Source organism: Bombina bombina, chromosome 1 (genome assembly GCF_027579735.1).
Source record: "Bombina bombina isolate aBomBom1 chromosome 1, aBomBom1.pri, whole genome shotgun sequence".
Classification (NCBI taxonomy): domain Eukaryota; kingdom Metazoa; phylum Chordata; class Amphibia; order Anura; family Bombinatoridae; genus Bombina; species Bombina bombina.
The window spans coordinates 251,617,272-251,635,110 of NC_069499.1; the positions used below are offsets into that span (position 1 = coordinate 251,617,272).

The 17,839-nt window shown below is 39.3% G+C and overlaps 1 protein-coding gene across 3 annotated transcripts in view; it reads left to right on the forward strand.

Moving 5' to 3' along the window:
* Positions 1-17,839, forward strand: part of DTD2 (D-aminoacyl-tRNA deacylase 2) — a 100,326-nt gene that overhangs the window by 38,355 nt on the left and 44,132 nt on the right. For all 3 annotated transcript variants that reach the window (XM_053697928.1, XM_053697929.1, XM_053697930.1), the window contains exon 3: positions 11,608-11,677. In XM_053697928.1, the coding sequence (XP_053553903.1) occupies positions 11,608-11,677 (70 nt within the window). The remainder of the gene's footprint in view (positions 1-11,607; positions 11,678-17,839) is intronic.

Below are 17,839 nucleotides of genomic sequence, written 5' to 3' on the forward strand. Positions count from 1 at the left end.
AATTAATGAAGCTCTCTGGGATACGAAATTTCTTATGGGAGAGAAGGTAACTGGAGAACTCCTGGGGCTGATATAAAGACTCTGTTTGCATCAATTCCAAATTAAACTGAAATGTTTTCACTACAATTTAATGTGCTTTTGTCTATATTTAGCATATATTACTTTTGTTAGTTGAGAGCTTCAGACATACCCTGGGGACTCCTCTGTTAAGTCCAAGGAACTGCCCTGTACCTTCCACTTTTTTAAACTGTCAGTTTACAATGGAGAAAATATACAAAGTGCAATGTAATTTGTAAAAGATACACAGAAATATACAAAGTAACAGAAATATACAAAGTATGATCCTAAGTTATTAAAGCAACACAGAAACTTTCAAAGCATAACCAGAATGTGTAAAAGCACTGCTAGATCAAAATTTAAAGGGGCACTGAACCCAAATATTTTCTTTTGTGATTCAGATAGAGCATGCAATTTTAAGCAACGTTCTCTTGCTATCTTTATTTGAAAAAGAAGGCATCTAAGCTATTTTTTGGTTTAGCACACTGGACAGCACTTGTTTATTGGTGGGTGAATGTATCCACCAATCAACAAGATCAACCCAGGTTGAAAAATCGATAATAGGAGTAAATTAGAAAGTTGCTTAAAATTGCATGCTCTATCTGAATCACGAAAGAAAAAATTTGGGTTCAGTGTCCCTTTAAATGTTTTAAAATACAAATGAAAATGCAAAGCTTTTTAAGGGATACTCAAGTCAAAATTAAGCTATCATTGTTCAGATAGTGCATGCAATTTTTAAAACACTTTCCAATTTACTTCCTTTAAGGACCACTCAATTCAGTAAAATTGCTTAATTAACAAGTGAATAATAAAAGGACAATGCAATAACAACTACTCTGAATTTCAAATAAGCAGTAGATTTTTATCTGACATTTTTTTCCCTCCCATTTTGTGGCCCCTTGTATCATGTGACGGATATCGGCCAATCACAGACTAGTATACGTATACCCTGTGAGCTTGTGCACATGCTCAGTAGGAAAGTGTTTATATAAAAAGACTGTGTGCAAAATTTGATGATGGAAGTAAATTGGAAAGTGTTTTAAAACTGTATGCTCTGTATCCGCTGCACCTCTCTGTGAGTCCCTTCACTGGCTCCCCATTCACAGCAGAGTTAAATTCAAAATTCTCACCCTGACCTACAAAGCCCTCACCAATACTGCCCCACCCTACCTGTCCTCCCTCATCAACAAATATACTCGAGCCCGCCCCCTAAGATCCAACAATGACCTGCTCCTTGCCTCCTCTACCATCACCTCCTCCCATGCTAGACTACAGGACTTCTCCCGTGCAGCACCAACCCTCTGGAACGCACTTCCTAGAGCTGTCAGACTTTCCCCTAACCTGTCCTCCTTTATGTTTAAATATTTTTTATTAAGTTTTTTACAACATGAATACAACAGCATACACATTGTAACTTAAAGTAAATACACCAAAGCCCCTCTAAGTGGGGCTTAATTGGTATCATAAGCTCGTATTAATGTCTCTTAATATGGCAAAAGAGAAAAAAAAAAGAAAAAAAAAAAGAGAAAGGAATAGAGAGGGTAAGGGAATTGCCCTGAAGTTTCAAAAATAAAACTGGAAAACACATGGGCAGAATAGGCCATATACATATAAAACAAAAAGAAAAAAATAATCAAACCGGGGGGGGGAAACATATTTTGTACCCACATCTAAGTTACATATATCGCTTTCAAATATCTGACTTTACGAAGAGAAGAAACCAAAAAAAACACCCAAGAATTGTTTTTTAAAAACGCCCTTCTCGAAACATCACACCGCTGTTATTGTGTATATTTTCTTCTGATCCAACCCCTAAGTCTACCATCTACACTGTATAGCATTTAAGTGGCATTCGTGTTATTCAGGACCCAATAGAACCACACCTTCTCGAATGACTCTGGTGTTCATGATCCATGAGGCAGATTCGTACATTCTAAATGTGTTATTTATTTTGTTTCTTACCTCCATCCATGATGGTACCCCCGTTTTCCAGTGGTATGCTATTGCTATTCTAGTGGTCGTGCACAGTATTCTGATTAAAGTGTTAACTTCTTTATTATATTTTTTGAAACCTGTGTGTAATAAAGCTTGAGAAATATTAAGCTCTATCTCCTCCTCTAGAATCGAGCTATGTAAAGTGGAGAGGGAGTGCCAGATCTGTTTTACCCCGTCACAATCCCACCACATATGTTTAAAGTTGCCTACGTTCCCACATCCTCTGTAACTGTCAGGGTTTTTCTCTGTTGTGTTTGCCATGTGCTGCTGGCAGCCATTTTACTCACCTCTCTTCCTGACTTGGTGCATTGTGGGGGATGCTGCTCACTTCCTGCACTTCCTTTTATGGCCAGACTGTTGTGCATCATCCATGTGAGACAGGATGCAGTCTCAGAATTGTGATGTCATCATTTATTATTTAAAGGGCCTCTGTTCAGTATGCTTTGCCTTTGTGTTGTCTGAGACCTGTTTGTGAGAGTTCCTGTGTATTACCTGGCTGCCTGACGTCCTTCCTGGTTCCTGATCCCTGGCTTGTTCCTGACTGCTGTTCTCCTTGTTCCTGATTCCGACTCGTCTGACTATTCGCTTTGGCTCCTGACTCGGCTCGTCTGACTACCAGCTCTGGTTTTGACTCCTGGCTTGTTATTTGACTTGTGGACATTTTATAATTTTTTGCTATTAATAAAGGTGTGATTATTTTTGCACTTCTCGTCTCAGTCTGATTCCTGGCACCCTGACAGTAACATAGGTTGGATGCAGCTTGTGACATATGGGAGGTTATGTTTGGGTTGAGATACCAACGAATTGCAATTTTGAGGGTATTCTCACGTAAGTCTGCACTGATCAACCCTTTTCCAATGAAGCTAAATATATTCTCCCATGTATGTTTATCATAAGTGATGTTAATGTCATCTTCCCACCTACGCATCAGGGTTGTTTTAGGGGCATTGACATCTTTCTGTATAGCTATATTTATAATAGAGATTGTATGCTTAGGCCTAGATATTTGTGAGTACATGCTTTCCAGTGCCTTAGGGGGAAAAGTCCTAGCGTTGCCCATATATTTTCGGATGGAGGTGGACATCTGTAAGTATTGAAACCACCTCATCTCCAACGGGGTCAGTTTGTCTTGAATCTGAGTGTAGGTCATAAGTGTGTTATTGAGTAAAGCGTCCGCTACTCTATACAGCCCTTTATTGGCCCATTTGTCTATAGTGGTATGAAGCTCTTGGGGCATAATTTTCCTAAGCGGAATCATCACTGATCTCGGAGGTAGTATAGTGTGGTGATCTGTTATCCATTTTTTTACTTATCTGGTTGATGTATAAATTGGGGATCTATATATATGTGTATTACTTGTTTGGTCATTCCATAGTATGTCATCTGCTTGTGGAAGTCCCTCTATCCCCGCTTCTAATATGGGCCAAACAATGTCCCTTTGTCTTCTCCCCATTAGTATTGTTTGTGAGATTCTGGCTGCCTTGTAGTAGTCAATCAGGTTTGGGACGCCCACCCCTCCCAGAGTTTTATGCTGTGTCAGAACCAGTGAAGGGATTCTCGCTTTTTTGCTACCCCTAACGTAAGCTATTAATTCCTTTTGTAATGTAGACAGTTCTAAGGTCGGGATTGGTATAGGTAGTGTGCGAAATAGAGTAAACGCGGGAAAACATTCATTTTGATCGCGGAAAGTCGGCCATACCAAGAAAAAGTATATCTCCTCCAACTCTGGAGGTCCTTTCTTATGGTTTTAAATAATGGTGTATAGTTATATTTATATAGTTGGTGATATTGAGCTGTCAGTTGGATTACCAGGTATCTAAGAGAATGTTTCACCCATTTAAACTCAAAGTTAAGCTCTATGGTTTTCTTTGTATGGGGGGGGGGGGGGGTAAAGGTATTGGTAGTGCCTCACATTTCTCGAGGTTGATTTTATATCCCGATATCTGTGAAAACCTATCGAGGAGGTTGTACAAATTTGGGAGAGACAACAGGGGTCTTGTAACGGTAACCAAAATATCATCCGCAAAGAGGGCGAGCTTGTATTCATGGTTAGCTATTAAGGCACCAGTAATGTCTGGAGACAGTCTTATTCTAGCTGCTAGGGGCTCTATGCAGAGTGCAAATATTAGGGGAGACAGTGGGCACCCCTGTCTTGTCCCATTCCTTATGGGAAAAGGTTTAGACCTATAGCCTGCAGATACCACCTGTGCAGTGGGGTTAGAATAAATTGCCTGGATTGCTTTAATAAAGGGACCATCAAACCCCATGTGCTGCAGTACCATCATCATGTAGCCCCAATCCACTCTATCAAACGCCTTCTCTGCATCCAAAGATAGGAGCAGAGAAGGTGTTTCCTCTCTTCCAAGATGATCTATGATGTGTATCATTCTTCTTATGTTATCCGGGGCCTCCCTGTTTGCTACAAAGCCCACCTGGTCCGGATGGATAAGTGAGGGTAGTATTGTTTTTAAGCGATTGGCCAATATCTTGGTGAAGATCTTTAGATCCTGATTTATGAGCGATATAGGGCGATAGCTGGCGCATAGTTTAGGATTTTTCCTTGCTTTAGGAATGACCACAATTTTAGCCCCCAATAATTCCTCTGGTATTTCCCGGCCCTCTAAGAAATGATTACAGAATTTCGTAAGATGGGTCAATAGTGTTGTACGGAATAGCTTATAATAATCCCCCGGGAATCCATCCGACCCTGCTGCCTTTCCCACCTTCAACTCTTTTATAACCTGTGTAACCTCTAATGGAGAAACAGGGCCATTTAAGGTAGTTTTGTCCTCGTCCGAGATAACTGGGAGATGTGCATCAATTAAAAAGCTATGTGTGTCTTATGTCCGTCATAAAGTTGGCCGTAGTACCTTGCAAACTCATCTACTATCTCCTGAGGAGATGCTGTTGCATCTCCATTGGCTAGCTGTATAGTAGGAATAGCCATAGCCCTATTTCTCTCCTGTAGTTTATGTGCCAGATACCTGTCTGGTTTATTGGCAAATATGAAATATTGTACTTTTAATTTATGTATTGTTTTAGTTGCATTAGTAGTCAGTAGGTTAGCCAATGTGGTTCTTTTTGACTGTAAGGTTCTCAAGGTAGTCTCATTGCGTGTAAGTCTGTGTGACCTCTCTAAATTGGCTATCTCTTGGTGGAGTGTAGATATTTGTTTTCGGAGTTGTCTAGTATGTGCCGCCTTCCCTTGCATTAGTATTCCCCTTAGATATGCTTTGTGGGCCGCCCATGTTTATAAAGGGTTGGAGGTGGTGTCTATATTTATGTCCCAGTACTCTTTAAGATATTTTAGGACATGGTCCTGTGCTTGGGGCTGCTTAAAGTATTGCGGGTCATAAGACCACGATTTTTCTCATTTATTATCTTGTACCCCATCTAATGATAACGGCAGTATGGAATGGTCAGACCAAACGCATGGGTGAATCTCAGATGATAGTAAGAGCGGGTGAAAGATTTGGCTAGTATAGATATAATCAATTCTTGTATAAGATTTATGCGCTGCCGAGTAGTAGGTGGTGTCGTTTGTAGTACCATATAAGGCCTGCCAGGTATCTATAAGAGTGTGGGATGCCTGTGTTCCTGAATGTGCTTAATATTTCGATTGTGTTGCTGTTTCTTATGTGACAGAGTCTCCCGGTTGGATGTCTGGATCGGAGATAGGCTAATGTTAAAATCTCCAGCTACTATGATCCTATTCTGGGACCACTGAGTTAGAAGATATGAAATATGGGCAAAGAATTCTGTCTGTTTTGTATTGGGTGCGTATATATTGCAGAGTACTATGTCAGTGTTATCAATTTGACCTTTAACTATTAGATATCTCCCCTCCTCATCTGTGGTTATGGATTCAAGTGCAAAGTTAAGGGCCGAGTGAATCAAGATGGAGACTCCTCTTTTTTTAGTAGAGGCTGTGGCATGATAGTGTTGTTGAAAGTACCTGGACCAATATTTAGGGATCTGATTATTAAGAAAGTGAGTCTCCTGCAAGAAGAGAATATTGGCTTTTATATTAATGTATTGGTTCATTGACACTCGTCTCTTTACATCTGGCTGGGGTTCTAGTTGTAGGGCCGAGACCGGCAGGTCAGGCATTTTTGGTGTTTCTAGCCCCAATCGTTGACATAGGTCAGGGATTTCGGCTGCTTCCTTGATAGTCAATGTCAAGTTGTCCTTCAAAATATATAGAGCGAAGGGGAACCCCCACTTATATTGAATCTGTTGTTTTCTTAATAGCTGAGTTAAAGGACGTAAAGAGTTCCATCTTTGGAGAGTCCTAAAGGACAGGTCTTGATAAAATTGAACAACTGACCCCTGGAATTTAAAAGTAGGAGCATTTCTAGCTGCCGAAAGTATTAGTTCCTTGTCTTGGAAGCGCAGCATCTTCATTATTACATCTCGTGGCGGAGCCTCCCCCTTAGGTTTAGCCCTCAGAGCTCTGTGAGCTCTTTCCATAGTAAAATCACTGTCTCCTTTATTTCCTGTTATGCTTCTGAAGAGTTGCTGTAGATAAGCAGGTAGATCTTTACCAACAACTGTCTCCGGGATACCTTTTAGCCTTAGATTACTTATTCTTCTCCTGTTCTCCAGATCTTCTATCTTGTCTTGCATCTCTATGAACAGCTGATGGTGTGAGGCAATGGTTTGTGAAAGTCTGTTCACATCTTCAGTGATTGCTTCTGTATGTTCCTCGATTGTGTCCATTCTACCTCCTAGTTCTGCGATGTCGGACCTGAACTCTGTTAGACTAGCTGTAACTGCCGTGTGCATGGAATCAATTTTAGTCCATAATTTATCAAAGCTGGTTGAGATGTCTTGTTTTGAAACTAAAGATTGCAGGTCTGCCTTAGTCACTGGGGTCTGATCTGTGATTGATAGTGCAGACTCTGAATCTGAGTCCATGTCTTCTGGGATCTCAGCATCTGGTTGGTCTATCTGTTTCATTGTTTTGGATGACTTGAAGTATGTGTTCAAAGATGTAGACTTACTTTGTTTGTCTATAGAGGATTTCCTGGCAGACATTTCGGGAGACCTGTGGAAACCCCCAGGTCCCCTCTGTGAAGTAGTGTTGTGGATCAGGGAGCAGATGTCGAAAGGAGTATGATCTGTTTGCTGCAGAAAAGGTAACTTTTGGGGTTCTCAAAGGTTGGAGGGGGAGGCTCTCGTCACGTTGTCTCTATTTATATATGCATGTGTATTATCGATGTGGTTTTGGTATAATGTCGGTGTTCTCCGTCCTGCTATGGGTAATACAGGTGAAACGCGAAAAATTAGAATATAGTGCAAAAGTTCATACATTTCACTAATGCAACTTAAAAGGTAAAACTAATATATGAGATAGACTCATTACATGCAAAGCAAGATAGTTCAAGCCGTGATTTGTCATAATTGTGATGATTATGGCTTACAGCACATGAAAACCCCAAATCCACAATCTCAGAAAATTAGAATATTACATGCAATCAATAAAACAAGGATTGTACATACCTGTAGAACAATATTAGACCTCTGAAAAGTATAAGCATGCATACTGTATGTACTCAGTACTTGGTTGGGGCCCCTTTTGCAGCAATTACTGCCTCAATGCGGTGTGGCATGGAAGCTATCAGCCTGTGGCACTGCTGAGGTGTTATGGAAGACAAGGATGCTTCAATAGTGGCCTTCAGCTCTTCTGCATTGTTCGGTCTCATGTCTCATCTTTCTCTTGGCAATGCCCCATATATTCTCTATGGGGTTCAGGTCAGGCGAGTTTGCTGGCCAATCAAGCACAGTAATCCCACAGTCATTGAACCAGGTTTTGGTGCTTTTGGCAGTGTGGGCAGGTGCCAAGTCATGCTGGAAAATGAAGTCAGCATCCCCATAGAGCTCAACTGCGGAAGGAAGCATGAAGTGCTCCAAAATCTCCTGGTAGACGGCTGCGTTGACCCTGGACTTAATGAAGCACAGTGGACCAACACCAGCAGATGACATGGCTCCCCAAATCAACACAGACTGTGGAAACTTCACACTGGACTTCAAGCATCTTGCAGTGTGTGCCTCTTCATTCTTCCTCCATACTCTGGGTCCTTGGTTTCCAAATGAGATGGAAAATTTGCTCTCATCAGAAAAGAGGACTTTGGACCACTGAGCAACAGACCAGGTCTGTTTTTCTTTAGACCAGGTAAGACGCTTCTGACGTTGTATTTTGTTCAGGAGTGGCTTGACAAGAGGAATACGACATTTGAAGCCCATGTCCAGGATCCGTCTGTGTGTGGTGGCTCTTGTGAAAGTCCCCAACACTTTTGAATGGCCTTTTCCTGACAATCCTCTCCAGGCTGCTGTCATCCCTGCTGCTTGTGCACCTTTTTCTTCCACACTTTTCCCTTCCACATAACTTTTCTGTTAATGTGCTTTGATACAGCACTTTGGGAACATCAAACTTCTTTTGCAATTACCTTTTTGAGGCTTTCCCTCCTTATGGAGGGTGTCAATGATGGTTTTCTGCACAACTTTCAAGTCAGCAGTCTTTCCCATGATTGTGATTCTTACTGAACCAGACTGAGAGACCATTTAAAGGCTCAGGAACCCTTTGCAGGTGTTATGGCTTAATTAGCTGATTAGAGTGGGACACTTTGAGCCCAGAATATTGCACCTTTTCACAATATTCTAATTTTCTGAGATTGTGGATTTGGGGTTTTCATGAGCAGCTGTAAGCCATAATCATCCCAATTATGACAAATCACAGCTTGAACTATCTTGCTTTGCATGTAATGAGTCTCTCATATTAGTTTCACCTTTTAAGTTGCATTAGTGAAATAAATGAACTTTTGCACGTTATTCTAATTTTTAGAGTTTCACCTGTATATTCCGGGACACAGATCCCCAGAGACTCCCATATGACTCATTTTAACAGCCTAGCAGGATATCAATCCGCACTTGCACAGTATAGGATCAGCAGCTAAAAGTTCAGCATATTTTTAGATTTCAGTCACTGCTTTTGTGAGAATTCACACTACTTCAGGTCTATCTCTACTCCCCGGGGACAGTGTCCTCACAGGACGATCACGGAAAAAGGGTTTCAGGATATGACCCACCACCGTAAAGGATAGCAGGAAAAGGGAGGGGAGAGAGTAGTACCATGCTGTTATTAAGTTGTTGCAGCTCAGATGAGATTTCTAGGGCTCCGGATGCTTTATGTTAGATGCAATGTGTGAAACCATGCTGGGGGTCAGCAGTCCTTATATTACACAACACTGTGATTAACGGACTATAGGTTATTTGGAAGAAAAAAAACAGTGTAGGCTCCCAGTGCTCTCTATTATATTTGTGAACCTACGGAGTCGATGCAGGCTGCGCTGTCTGAAAAAGAGTGCTGTCCTATATCAGAGGCTGCAAGAAAAGATGGCCACTTTTCCCACCACTGGCAGTCCTTTGAAAGTATAGTGGTGATCCTCCAAGTTGTTTTTTAAGCCCCAAAATGGTAAATTCAGTTGTAAAGTGTCCCAAAGTATAGAGTCAGCTATCTGGATGTGTGCAGCTAATTTCCTTCTGCTATGTTTTGGGAGAAAGGCCCGGGAGTGTTTATAACTGGCTACAGTCAGTAAATGTGTCATATCTCACCCTTAGTAGTCTCCTGGGGTCTCTCTCCGCTGCACACCTGTAATCGGATGGGTCACTGGCTTCTTTGTTCCCTTTTTTAGGGCCGGGGGTTCCGGAGTAGGCCGCAGCCGCGGACTTTCCTAGAAATCTGCTGGTACTCGTTTTCGGGTATACCGGAAATCGGCAGGAATCCACTCCAAAGTTACACCGGATAATCCCTGCTTGTATATCTACCACCCAGAGGGCTTTTTGAGGTGAAATTTCACTGATAAATGAATAAAACCAGTGCTATTTGTCACTTTCTGTGTAGAGCTGCATAAAAGTGCTGCTACTCCATTTGCTGGCCACCTGTCCTCCTTTAAACGCTCCCTAAAGACCTTTTTGTTCAGGGAAGCCTATCGCCCAACTCACTAACAAATGAATTCAACTTAACCAACAGTTGTCCTCATCTAACTCCTCACTAACATCATTCTCACCTTTGCAGTCCCCACCTCCTGTTTCCCATCCTCCTACCCATCTAGATTGTAAGTTTCCATGGGAATAGGGCCATCAATTTCCCCTGTATTTGTCTGAAAAATGTTGTCTTATATTGTATTGTTTCACTGTTGTACTTTTATCTTCGTACCCATGGACAGTGCTGCGGAATCTGTTGGCGCTTTATAAATAAAGAATAATCATAAAAGTTTATTTTTACTTGATTGTCCCTTTAACAAAATATCCACAGTCTTTTTATATTTACACTTTTTGAGTCACCATCTCCTACTTAGCATGTGCAGGAATTCACAGAATATATGTGTATATGCATAGGAGGAGTGAAAAAAAGACATAAAAAACTTGGAAATTTGTCAGGAAAAGAAAATCTACTATTTATTTGAGGTTCAGATTAAGTGCCATTGCTTTGTTTTGTTATTATGCAGTTGTTGATTATGCAAATCTACTGTATTTACTGGTCCTTTAAATGCAATAATACTGAACGGACCCAATCTGAAATGTATAGAAATATAAAATACAATGCACAAAGTGTAAGTGTAACAAAATAATCATATCCTGTAGTGCTATATTGCACTGGGCTTATCTCTGCTTCACATACATAAATGAGAGATCTCGCTGTGCTGGAGAGTTCCGCCCTTTTTCTTTTGAAAATGCAGTGAGTTCAGCCTTTGTGAAGTCTGAACTACAATTTCTCTCCAAGCTGGAGAATCTTTGAATATCAGGGCCTCAGAGAGGAATTGCTGGGTATTTTGCTTCTTCGTATGCTTCTGCTTTTTCATTAAAGGGATATGAAACTAACAAATGTTCTTTTGTGCTTCAGACATAGCATACAATTTTATTAAAGTTTATAATCTATCAAATTTTCTTTGATGAAGAGATACCTGGGTAGTTGTCTGGAATACTACATGGCAGGAAATAGTGCTGACATCTACTGCTATTGCAAATTAATAATATTCTTGCAAAACTGCTGCCATGTAGTGCCCCAGACACGAACACACGCCTGAGCTTGCATCCCTGCTTTTCTACAAATGTTATCAAGAGAACAATAATAGTTTTTTTTGTTTGTTTAAAATTGCATGCTCCATCTGAATATTTGCGTTTCATATCCCTTTAAGAACTTGAATAAAGATCCTGTTGTTAGTTATTTCAAATGATATAATATAACTGACAAAGGACGGAGCAATAGAAAGGTCTGTATGCCCAGCTCAGTGGTTGGCAACCACTAATTGTAGTGGTTGCAATTCCTTTGATATAATTAGTTTGGTCACTCAATGCCCTAATGAGCTTTCTTCTTACTCTTTTTAACGTATTGCCTGACAGCTCCCTCTAATTGATTATAGTTTAGTATTTTCCCCAATGTCCATCCATCCTCCATGCTTCCTCCTTTTGTATGCCTTGCTTTCTGTAGCTGCATTTCAAATAATTCACTCTATAACCTCCTCTAATTGCTCCCTGTTTTACTGTTTTCAGATCAAGAGAGGCATGGTCATTTATGTTTGCTTCTTCAAAGGAGCAGATGCTGCTGTGATTCCAAAGATGGGTAGGTGACGAAAGTATGGTTTATTTCCTACTTGTATTGTGATGTGGATTCTGCAAATTAAAATATTTTTATTTATTTATTATAAAGTGTTATATATGTTACGCAATTGCCTATTGCAATCGTGGGTACATTTCCAGACTTTCATGAATTAACACAATGGGACATTAAAGTGATGGTAAATCCAGGCGTATAACAAACGTTAGGATTTACCATCACTGAAAACAACCATTAGTTTAAGTCATCATTTACTAAAAAAACGGTATTAAACTCACGCTATATGTGCCGCAAGTATATCTCTAACTCAACGCCTACGTTCAGCCCCTTTGCACAAACGTCACGGCCCAGGGGGAGAAACAACGATTAGTGGATTGCAGATTCGTCATCTGTCAATCAATTGAGAACTATGACGGGCAGAGGAATGGTGCTTATCGTTATAGTGGTTTAGCATTGATTCTGCTTAGTTAATCAGAATTTTTTTTAACAGATCCAAATTTATTCCTAATCTGCACTCTATCAATATATATATATATATATATATATATATATATATATATTTATAAAATAAAAAATCAAGCAAAATAAGTCATGTATATTGCAATGTTGTTGTATTTTCATTAATTAAATAATTTATAGCTTGTTGTCCATTTAAGGAAAACAGATGTGCCAATTATATTGTACCTTAGTTTAAAACTTAAAAAAGCCAAAAAAAATCCTGCTTAGAACTTTTGTGTTTAATTATATTTACAAATATGCTTCAACCCACAATCATTTGCTTTTTCATATCAGGCTTGTTATATTTCTATGCAAATTATAAAAAAAAAAAAAGCTTTGTGTGGAGGGACCAGAACAGTCAGGTACGTCTGAGGTTTAAATGCTGTGGTTTTTACCAAAATGTCTTTTTACATACCCTATGGTTGGCTTGATAATAATGTGAGATACCAAGGCCAAGATCATAACAGGAAGCCTAATTTCCGCAGTTCCTTCTTGGCTGGTCTGGGATATTAGAAATAAAATAATATATATACAGTATATAGAATTGAAAAAGGCATTCACTTTATTGGCACATCAAAAACAAAAAGGTAACGTTTTGGGGATCAATCACCCCTTCATCAGACCTTTCACTTGGCACTAATTCTATATGGTATAAAACTACCTCCCATTAAGCTATCCTCTACACATTGTGGACGATCGACATCACATCACTGAAGTGAAAATAAGAGAGATATCTATTGTTCTATTAATATTTGTATACACAGAGACATTATAATTAAATCTCTATGGGAACATAGAGAGACACCATTTTTTGAATCACTAATTCACTCTAAATCACCATATGTTTTTCTTTGTTTGATACATTGGGAAACCACACAGGAGTTACAAGGAGATTTGGAAACATTGTTACATTTTAATCTGCATTTTTTTTAAACCTGATGAATATTCTACTTAGCGGCATGCTGCCCATATACATTTATATGCGGAATATTGCTATTTGTTACTTGCACTGATATAATTATATCCGATATATGTTTTGAGATATTGTGTCTCTATGTATAACTAATTTAATTCAAGTTTATTTTTTATGTATTGATATACACTGTTCGTAGCACTTTTGTGTAGCATATGTTATGTTTTTAAATGAGATCTTAATAAACTGATTTTTGGGTATCCAGTATACCCATACTGACCCTGTATAAATTGGGTACTACTATACATTTTATATATGTTATAAAGGTTGTGCCCACAACATTATATTATGTGTTCATCTTTGTCTATTTTAAATGTATTGTTGAATTGTATTTTTACGTCTAGGGTTAAATAAACCTTTTATTTAAGTCACTGTACTCTTTCATACTTTGCAGAGATTAGATAGGATATACTCCCTTCCATATATTAGAGCATTTTATTATATATCCTCAGCTTTCATTAGCGCCACTCAACTATTGTTTTTGTTCTAAATACACCTGAGTTTTTGTTCACTTTTCACTTGGTCTGATGAAGGGGTGATTGATCCCCGAAATGTTACTTTTTTGATGTGCCAATAAAGCACTATATTTGCACAAATCCAGTGAGTGCATGCATTTTTCAATTCTATATTCAACGTTTGCCTGCACCCTGGTAGTACTTGTCAGTTAAGTGGGAGTGCGCTCTATTTCTCCAACATAGGTGTGTCCGGTCCACGGCGTCATCCTTACTTGTGGGATATTCTCTTCCCCAACAGGAAATGGCAAAGAGCCCAGCAAAGCTGGTCACATGATCCCTCCTAGGCTCCGCCTACCCCAGTCATTCTCTTTGCCGTTGTACAGGCAACATCTCCACGGAGATGGCTTAGAGTTTTTTAGTGTTTAACTGTAGTTTTTATTATTCAATCAAGAGTTTGTTATTTTAAAATAGTGCTGGTATGTACTATTTACTCTGAAACAGAAAAGAGATGAAGATTTCTGTTTGTATGAGGAAAATGATTTTAGCAACCGTTACTAAAATCCATGGCTGTTCCACACAGGACTGTTGAGAGGAATTAACTTCAGTTGGGGGAACAGTGAGCAGTCTTTTGCTGCTTGAGGTATGACACATTCTAACAAGACGATGTAATGCTGGAAGCTGTCATTTTCCCTATGGGATCCGGTAAGCCATTTTTATTCAGTCAGTAAATAAGGGCTTCACAAGGGCTTATTAAGACTGTAGACATTTTCTGGGCTAAATCGATTCATATATTACACATATTTAGCCTTGAGGAATCATTTAATCTGGGTATTTTTGTTAAATAATATCGGCAGGCACTGTTTTAGACACCTTATTCTCTAGGGGCTTTCCCTAATCATAGGCAGAGCCTCATTTCTTTCATGTAATTAACAAGAGTCCATGAGCTAGTGACATATGGGATATACATTCCTACCAGGAGGGGCAAAGTTTCCCAAACCTTAAAATGCCTATAAATACACCCCTCACCACACCCACAAATCAGTTTTACAAACTTTGCCTCCAAGGGAGGTGGTGAAGTAAGTTTGTGCTAGATTCTACGTTGATATGCGCTCCGCAGCAAGTTGGAGCCCGGTTTTCCTCTCAGCGTGCAGTGAATGTCAGAGGGATGTGAAGAAAGTATTGCCTATTGAATGCAGTGATCTCCTTCTACGGGGTCTATTTCATAAGGTTCTCTGTTATCGGTCGTAGAGATTCATCTCTTACCTCCCTTTTCAGATCGACGATATACTCTTATATTTACCATTACCTCTACTGATTCTCGTTTCAGTACTGGTTTGGCTTTCTACAAACATGTAGATGAGTGTCCTGGGGTAAGTAAGTCTTATTTTCTGTGACACTCTAAGCTATGGTTGGGCACTTTATTTATAAAGTTCTAAATATATGTATTCAAACATTTATTTGCCTTGACTCAGAATGTTCAACTTTCCTTATTTTCAGACAGTCAGTTTCATATTTGGGATTATGCATTGAATTATCATATTTTTCTTACCTCAAAAATTTGACTTTTTTCCCTGTGGGCTGTTAGGCTCGCGGGGGCTGAAAATGCTTCATTTTATTGCGTCATTCTTGGCGCGGACTTTTTTGGCGCAAAAATTATTTTCCGTTTCCGGCGTCATACGTGTCGCCGGAAGTTGCGTCATTTTTTGACGTTATTTTTCGCCAAAGATGTCGGCGTTCCGGATGTGGCGTCATTTTTGGCGCCAAAAGCATTTAGGCGCCAAATAATGTGGGCGTCTTATTTGGCGCTAAAAAATATGGGCGTCGCTTTTGTCTCCACATTATTTCAGTCTCATTTTTCATTTGCTTCTGGTTGCTAGAAGCTTGATATTTGGCATTCTTTCCCATTCCTGAAACTGTCTTATAAGGAATTTGATCTATTTTGCTTTATATGTTGTTTTTTCTCTTACATATTGCAAGATGTCTCACGTTGCATCTGAGCCAGAAGATACTACAGGAAAATCACTGCCTGCTGGATCTACCAAAGCTAAGTGTATCTGCTGTAAACTTTTGGTAGCTATTCCTCCAGCTGTTGTTTGTAATAATTGTCATGACAAACTTGTTAAAGCAGATAATATTTCCTTTAGTAATGTACCATTGCCTGTTGCAGTTCCCTCAACATCTAAGGTGCAGAATGTTCCTGATAACATAAGAGATTTTGTTTCTGAATCCATAAAGAAGGCTTTGTCTGTTATTTCTCCTTCTAGTAAACGTAAAAAGTCTTTTAAATCTTCTCTCTCTACAGATGAATTTTTAAATGAACACCATCATTCTGATTCTTTGGACTCTTCTGGTTCAGAGGATTCTATCTCAGAGATTGATGCTGATAAATCTTCATATTTATTTAAGATGGAATTTATTCGCTCTTTACTTAAAGAAGTACTAATTGCTTTAGAAATAGAGGATTCTAGTCCTCTTGATACTAATTCTATACGTTTGGATAAGGTTTTTAAAGCTCCTGCGGTTATTCCAGAAGTTTTTCCTGTTCCTAATGCTATTTCTGCAGTAATTTCCAAAGAATGGGATAAATTGGGTAATTCATTTACTCCTTCTAAACGTTTTAAGCAATTATATCCTGTTCCGCCTGACAGGTTAGAATTTTGGGACAAAATCCCTAAAGTTGATGGGGCTATTTCTACCCTTGCTAAACGTACTACCATTCCTACGTCAGATGGTACCTCGTTTAAGGATCCTTTAGATAGAAAAATTGAATCTTTTCTAAGAAAAGCTTATCTGTGTTCAGGTAATCTTCTTAGACCTGCTATATCATTGGCTGATGTTGCTGCAGCTTCAACTTTTTGGTTGGAAACTCTAGCGCAACAAGTAACAAATCGTGATTCTCATGATATTATTATTCTTCTCCAGCATGCTAATAATTTTATCTGTGATGCCATTTTTGATATTATTAGAGTTGATGTTAGGTTTATGTCTCTGGCTATCTTAGCCAGAAGAGCTTTATGGCTTAAGACTTGGAATGCTGATATGGCTTCTAAATCAACTCTACTTTCCATTTCTTTCCAGGGAAACAAATTATTTGGTTCTCAGTTGGATTCTATTATTTCAACTGTTACTGGTGGGAAAGGAACTTTTTTACCACAGGATAAAAAATCTAAAGGTAAAAACAGGGCTAACAATCGTTTTCGTTCCTTTCGTTTTAACAAAGAACAAAAGCCTGATCCTTCGTCCTCAGGAGCAGTTTCAGTTTGGAAACCATCTCCAGTCTGGAATAAATCCAAGCCTGCTAGAAAGGCAAAGCCTGCTTCTAAGTTCACATGAAGGTACGGCCCTCATTCCAGTTCAGCTGGTAGGGGGCAGGTTACGTTTTTTCAAAGAAATTTGGATCAATTCTGTTCACAATCTTTGGATTCAGAACATTGTTTCAGAAGGGTACAGAATTGGTTTCAAGATGAGACCTCCTGCAAAGAGATTTTTTCTTTCCCGTGTCCCAGTAAATCCAGTGAAAGCTCAAGCATTTCTGAATTGTGTTTCAGATCTAGAGTTGGCTGGAGTAATTATGCCAGTTCCAGTTCCGGAACAGGGGATGGGGTTTTATTCAAATCTCTTCATTGTACCAAAGAAGGAGAATTCCTTCAGACCAGTTCTGGATCTAAAATTATTGAATCGTTATGTAAGGATACCAACGTTCAAGATGGTAACTGTAAGGACTATATTGCCTTTTGTTCAGCAAGGGAATTATATGTCCACAATAGATTTACAGGATGCATATCTGCATATTCCGATTCATCCAGATCATTATCAGTTCCTGAGATTCTCTTTTCTAGACAAGCATTACCAATTTGTGGCTCTACCGTTTGGCCTTGCTACAGCTCCAAGAATTTTCACAAAGATTCTCGGTGCCCTTCTGTCTGTAATCAGAGAACAGGGTATTGTGGTATTTCCTTATTTGGACGATATCTTGGTACTTGCTCAGTCTTTACATTTAGCAGAGTCTCATACGAATCGACTTGTGTTGTTTCTTCAAGATCATGGTTGGAGGATCAATTTACCAAAAAGTTCTTTGATTCCTCAAACAAGGGTAACCTTTCTGGGTTTCCAGATAGATTCAGTGTCCATGACTCTGTCTTTAACAGACAAGAGACGTCTAAAATTGATTACAGCTTGTCGAAACCTTCAGTCTCAATCATTCCCTTCGGTAGCCTTATGCATGGAAATTCTAGGTCTTAT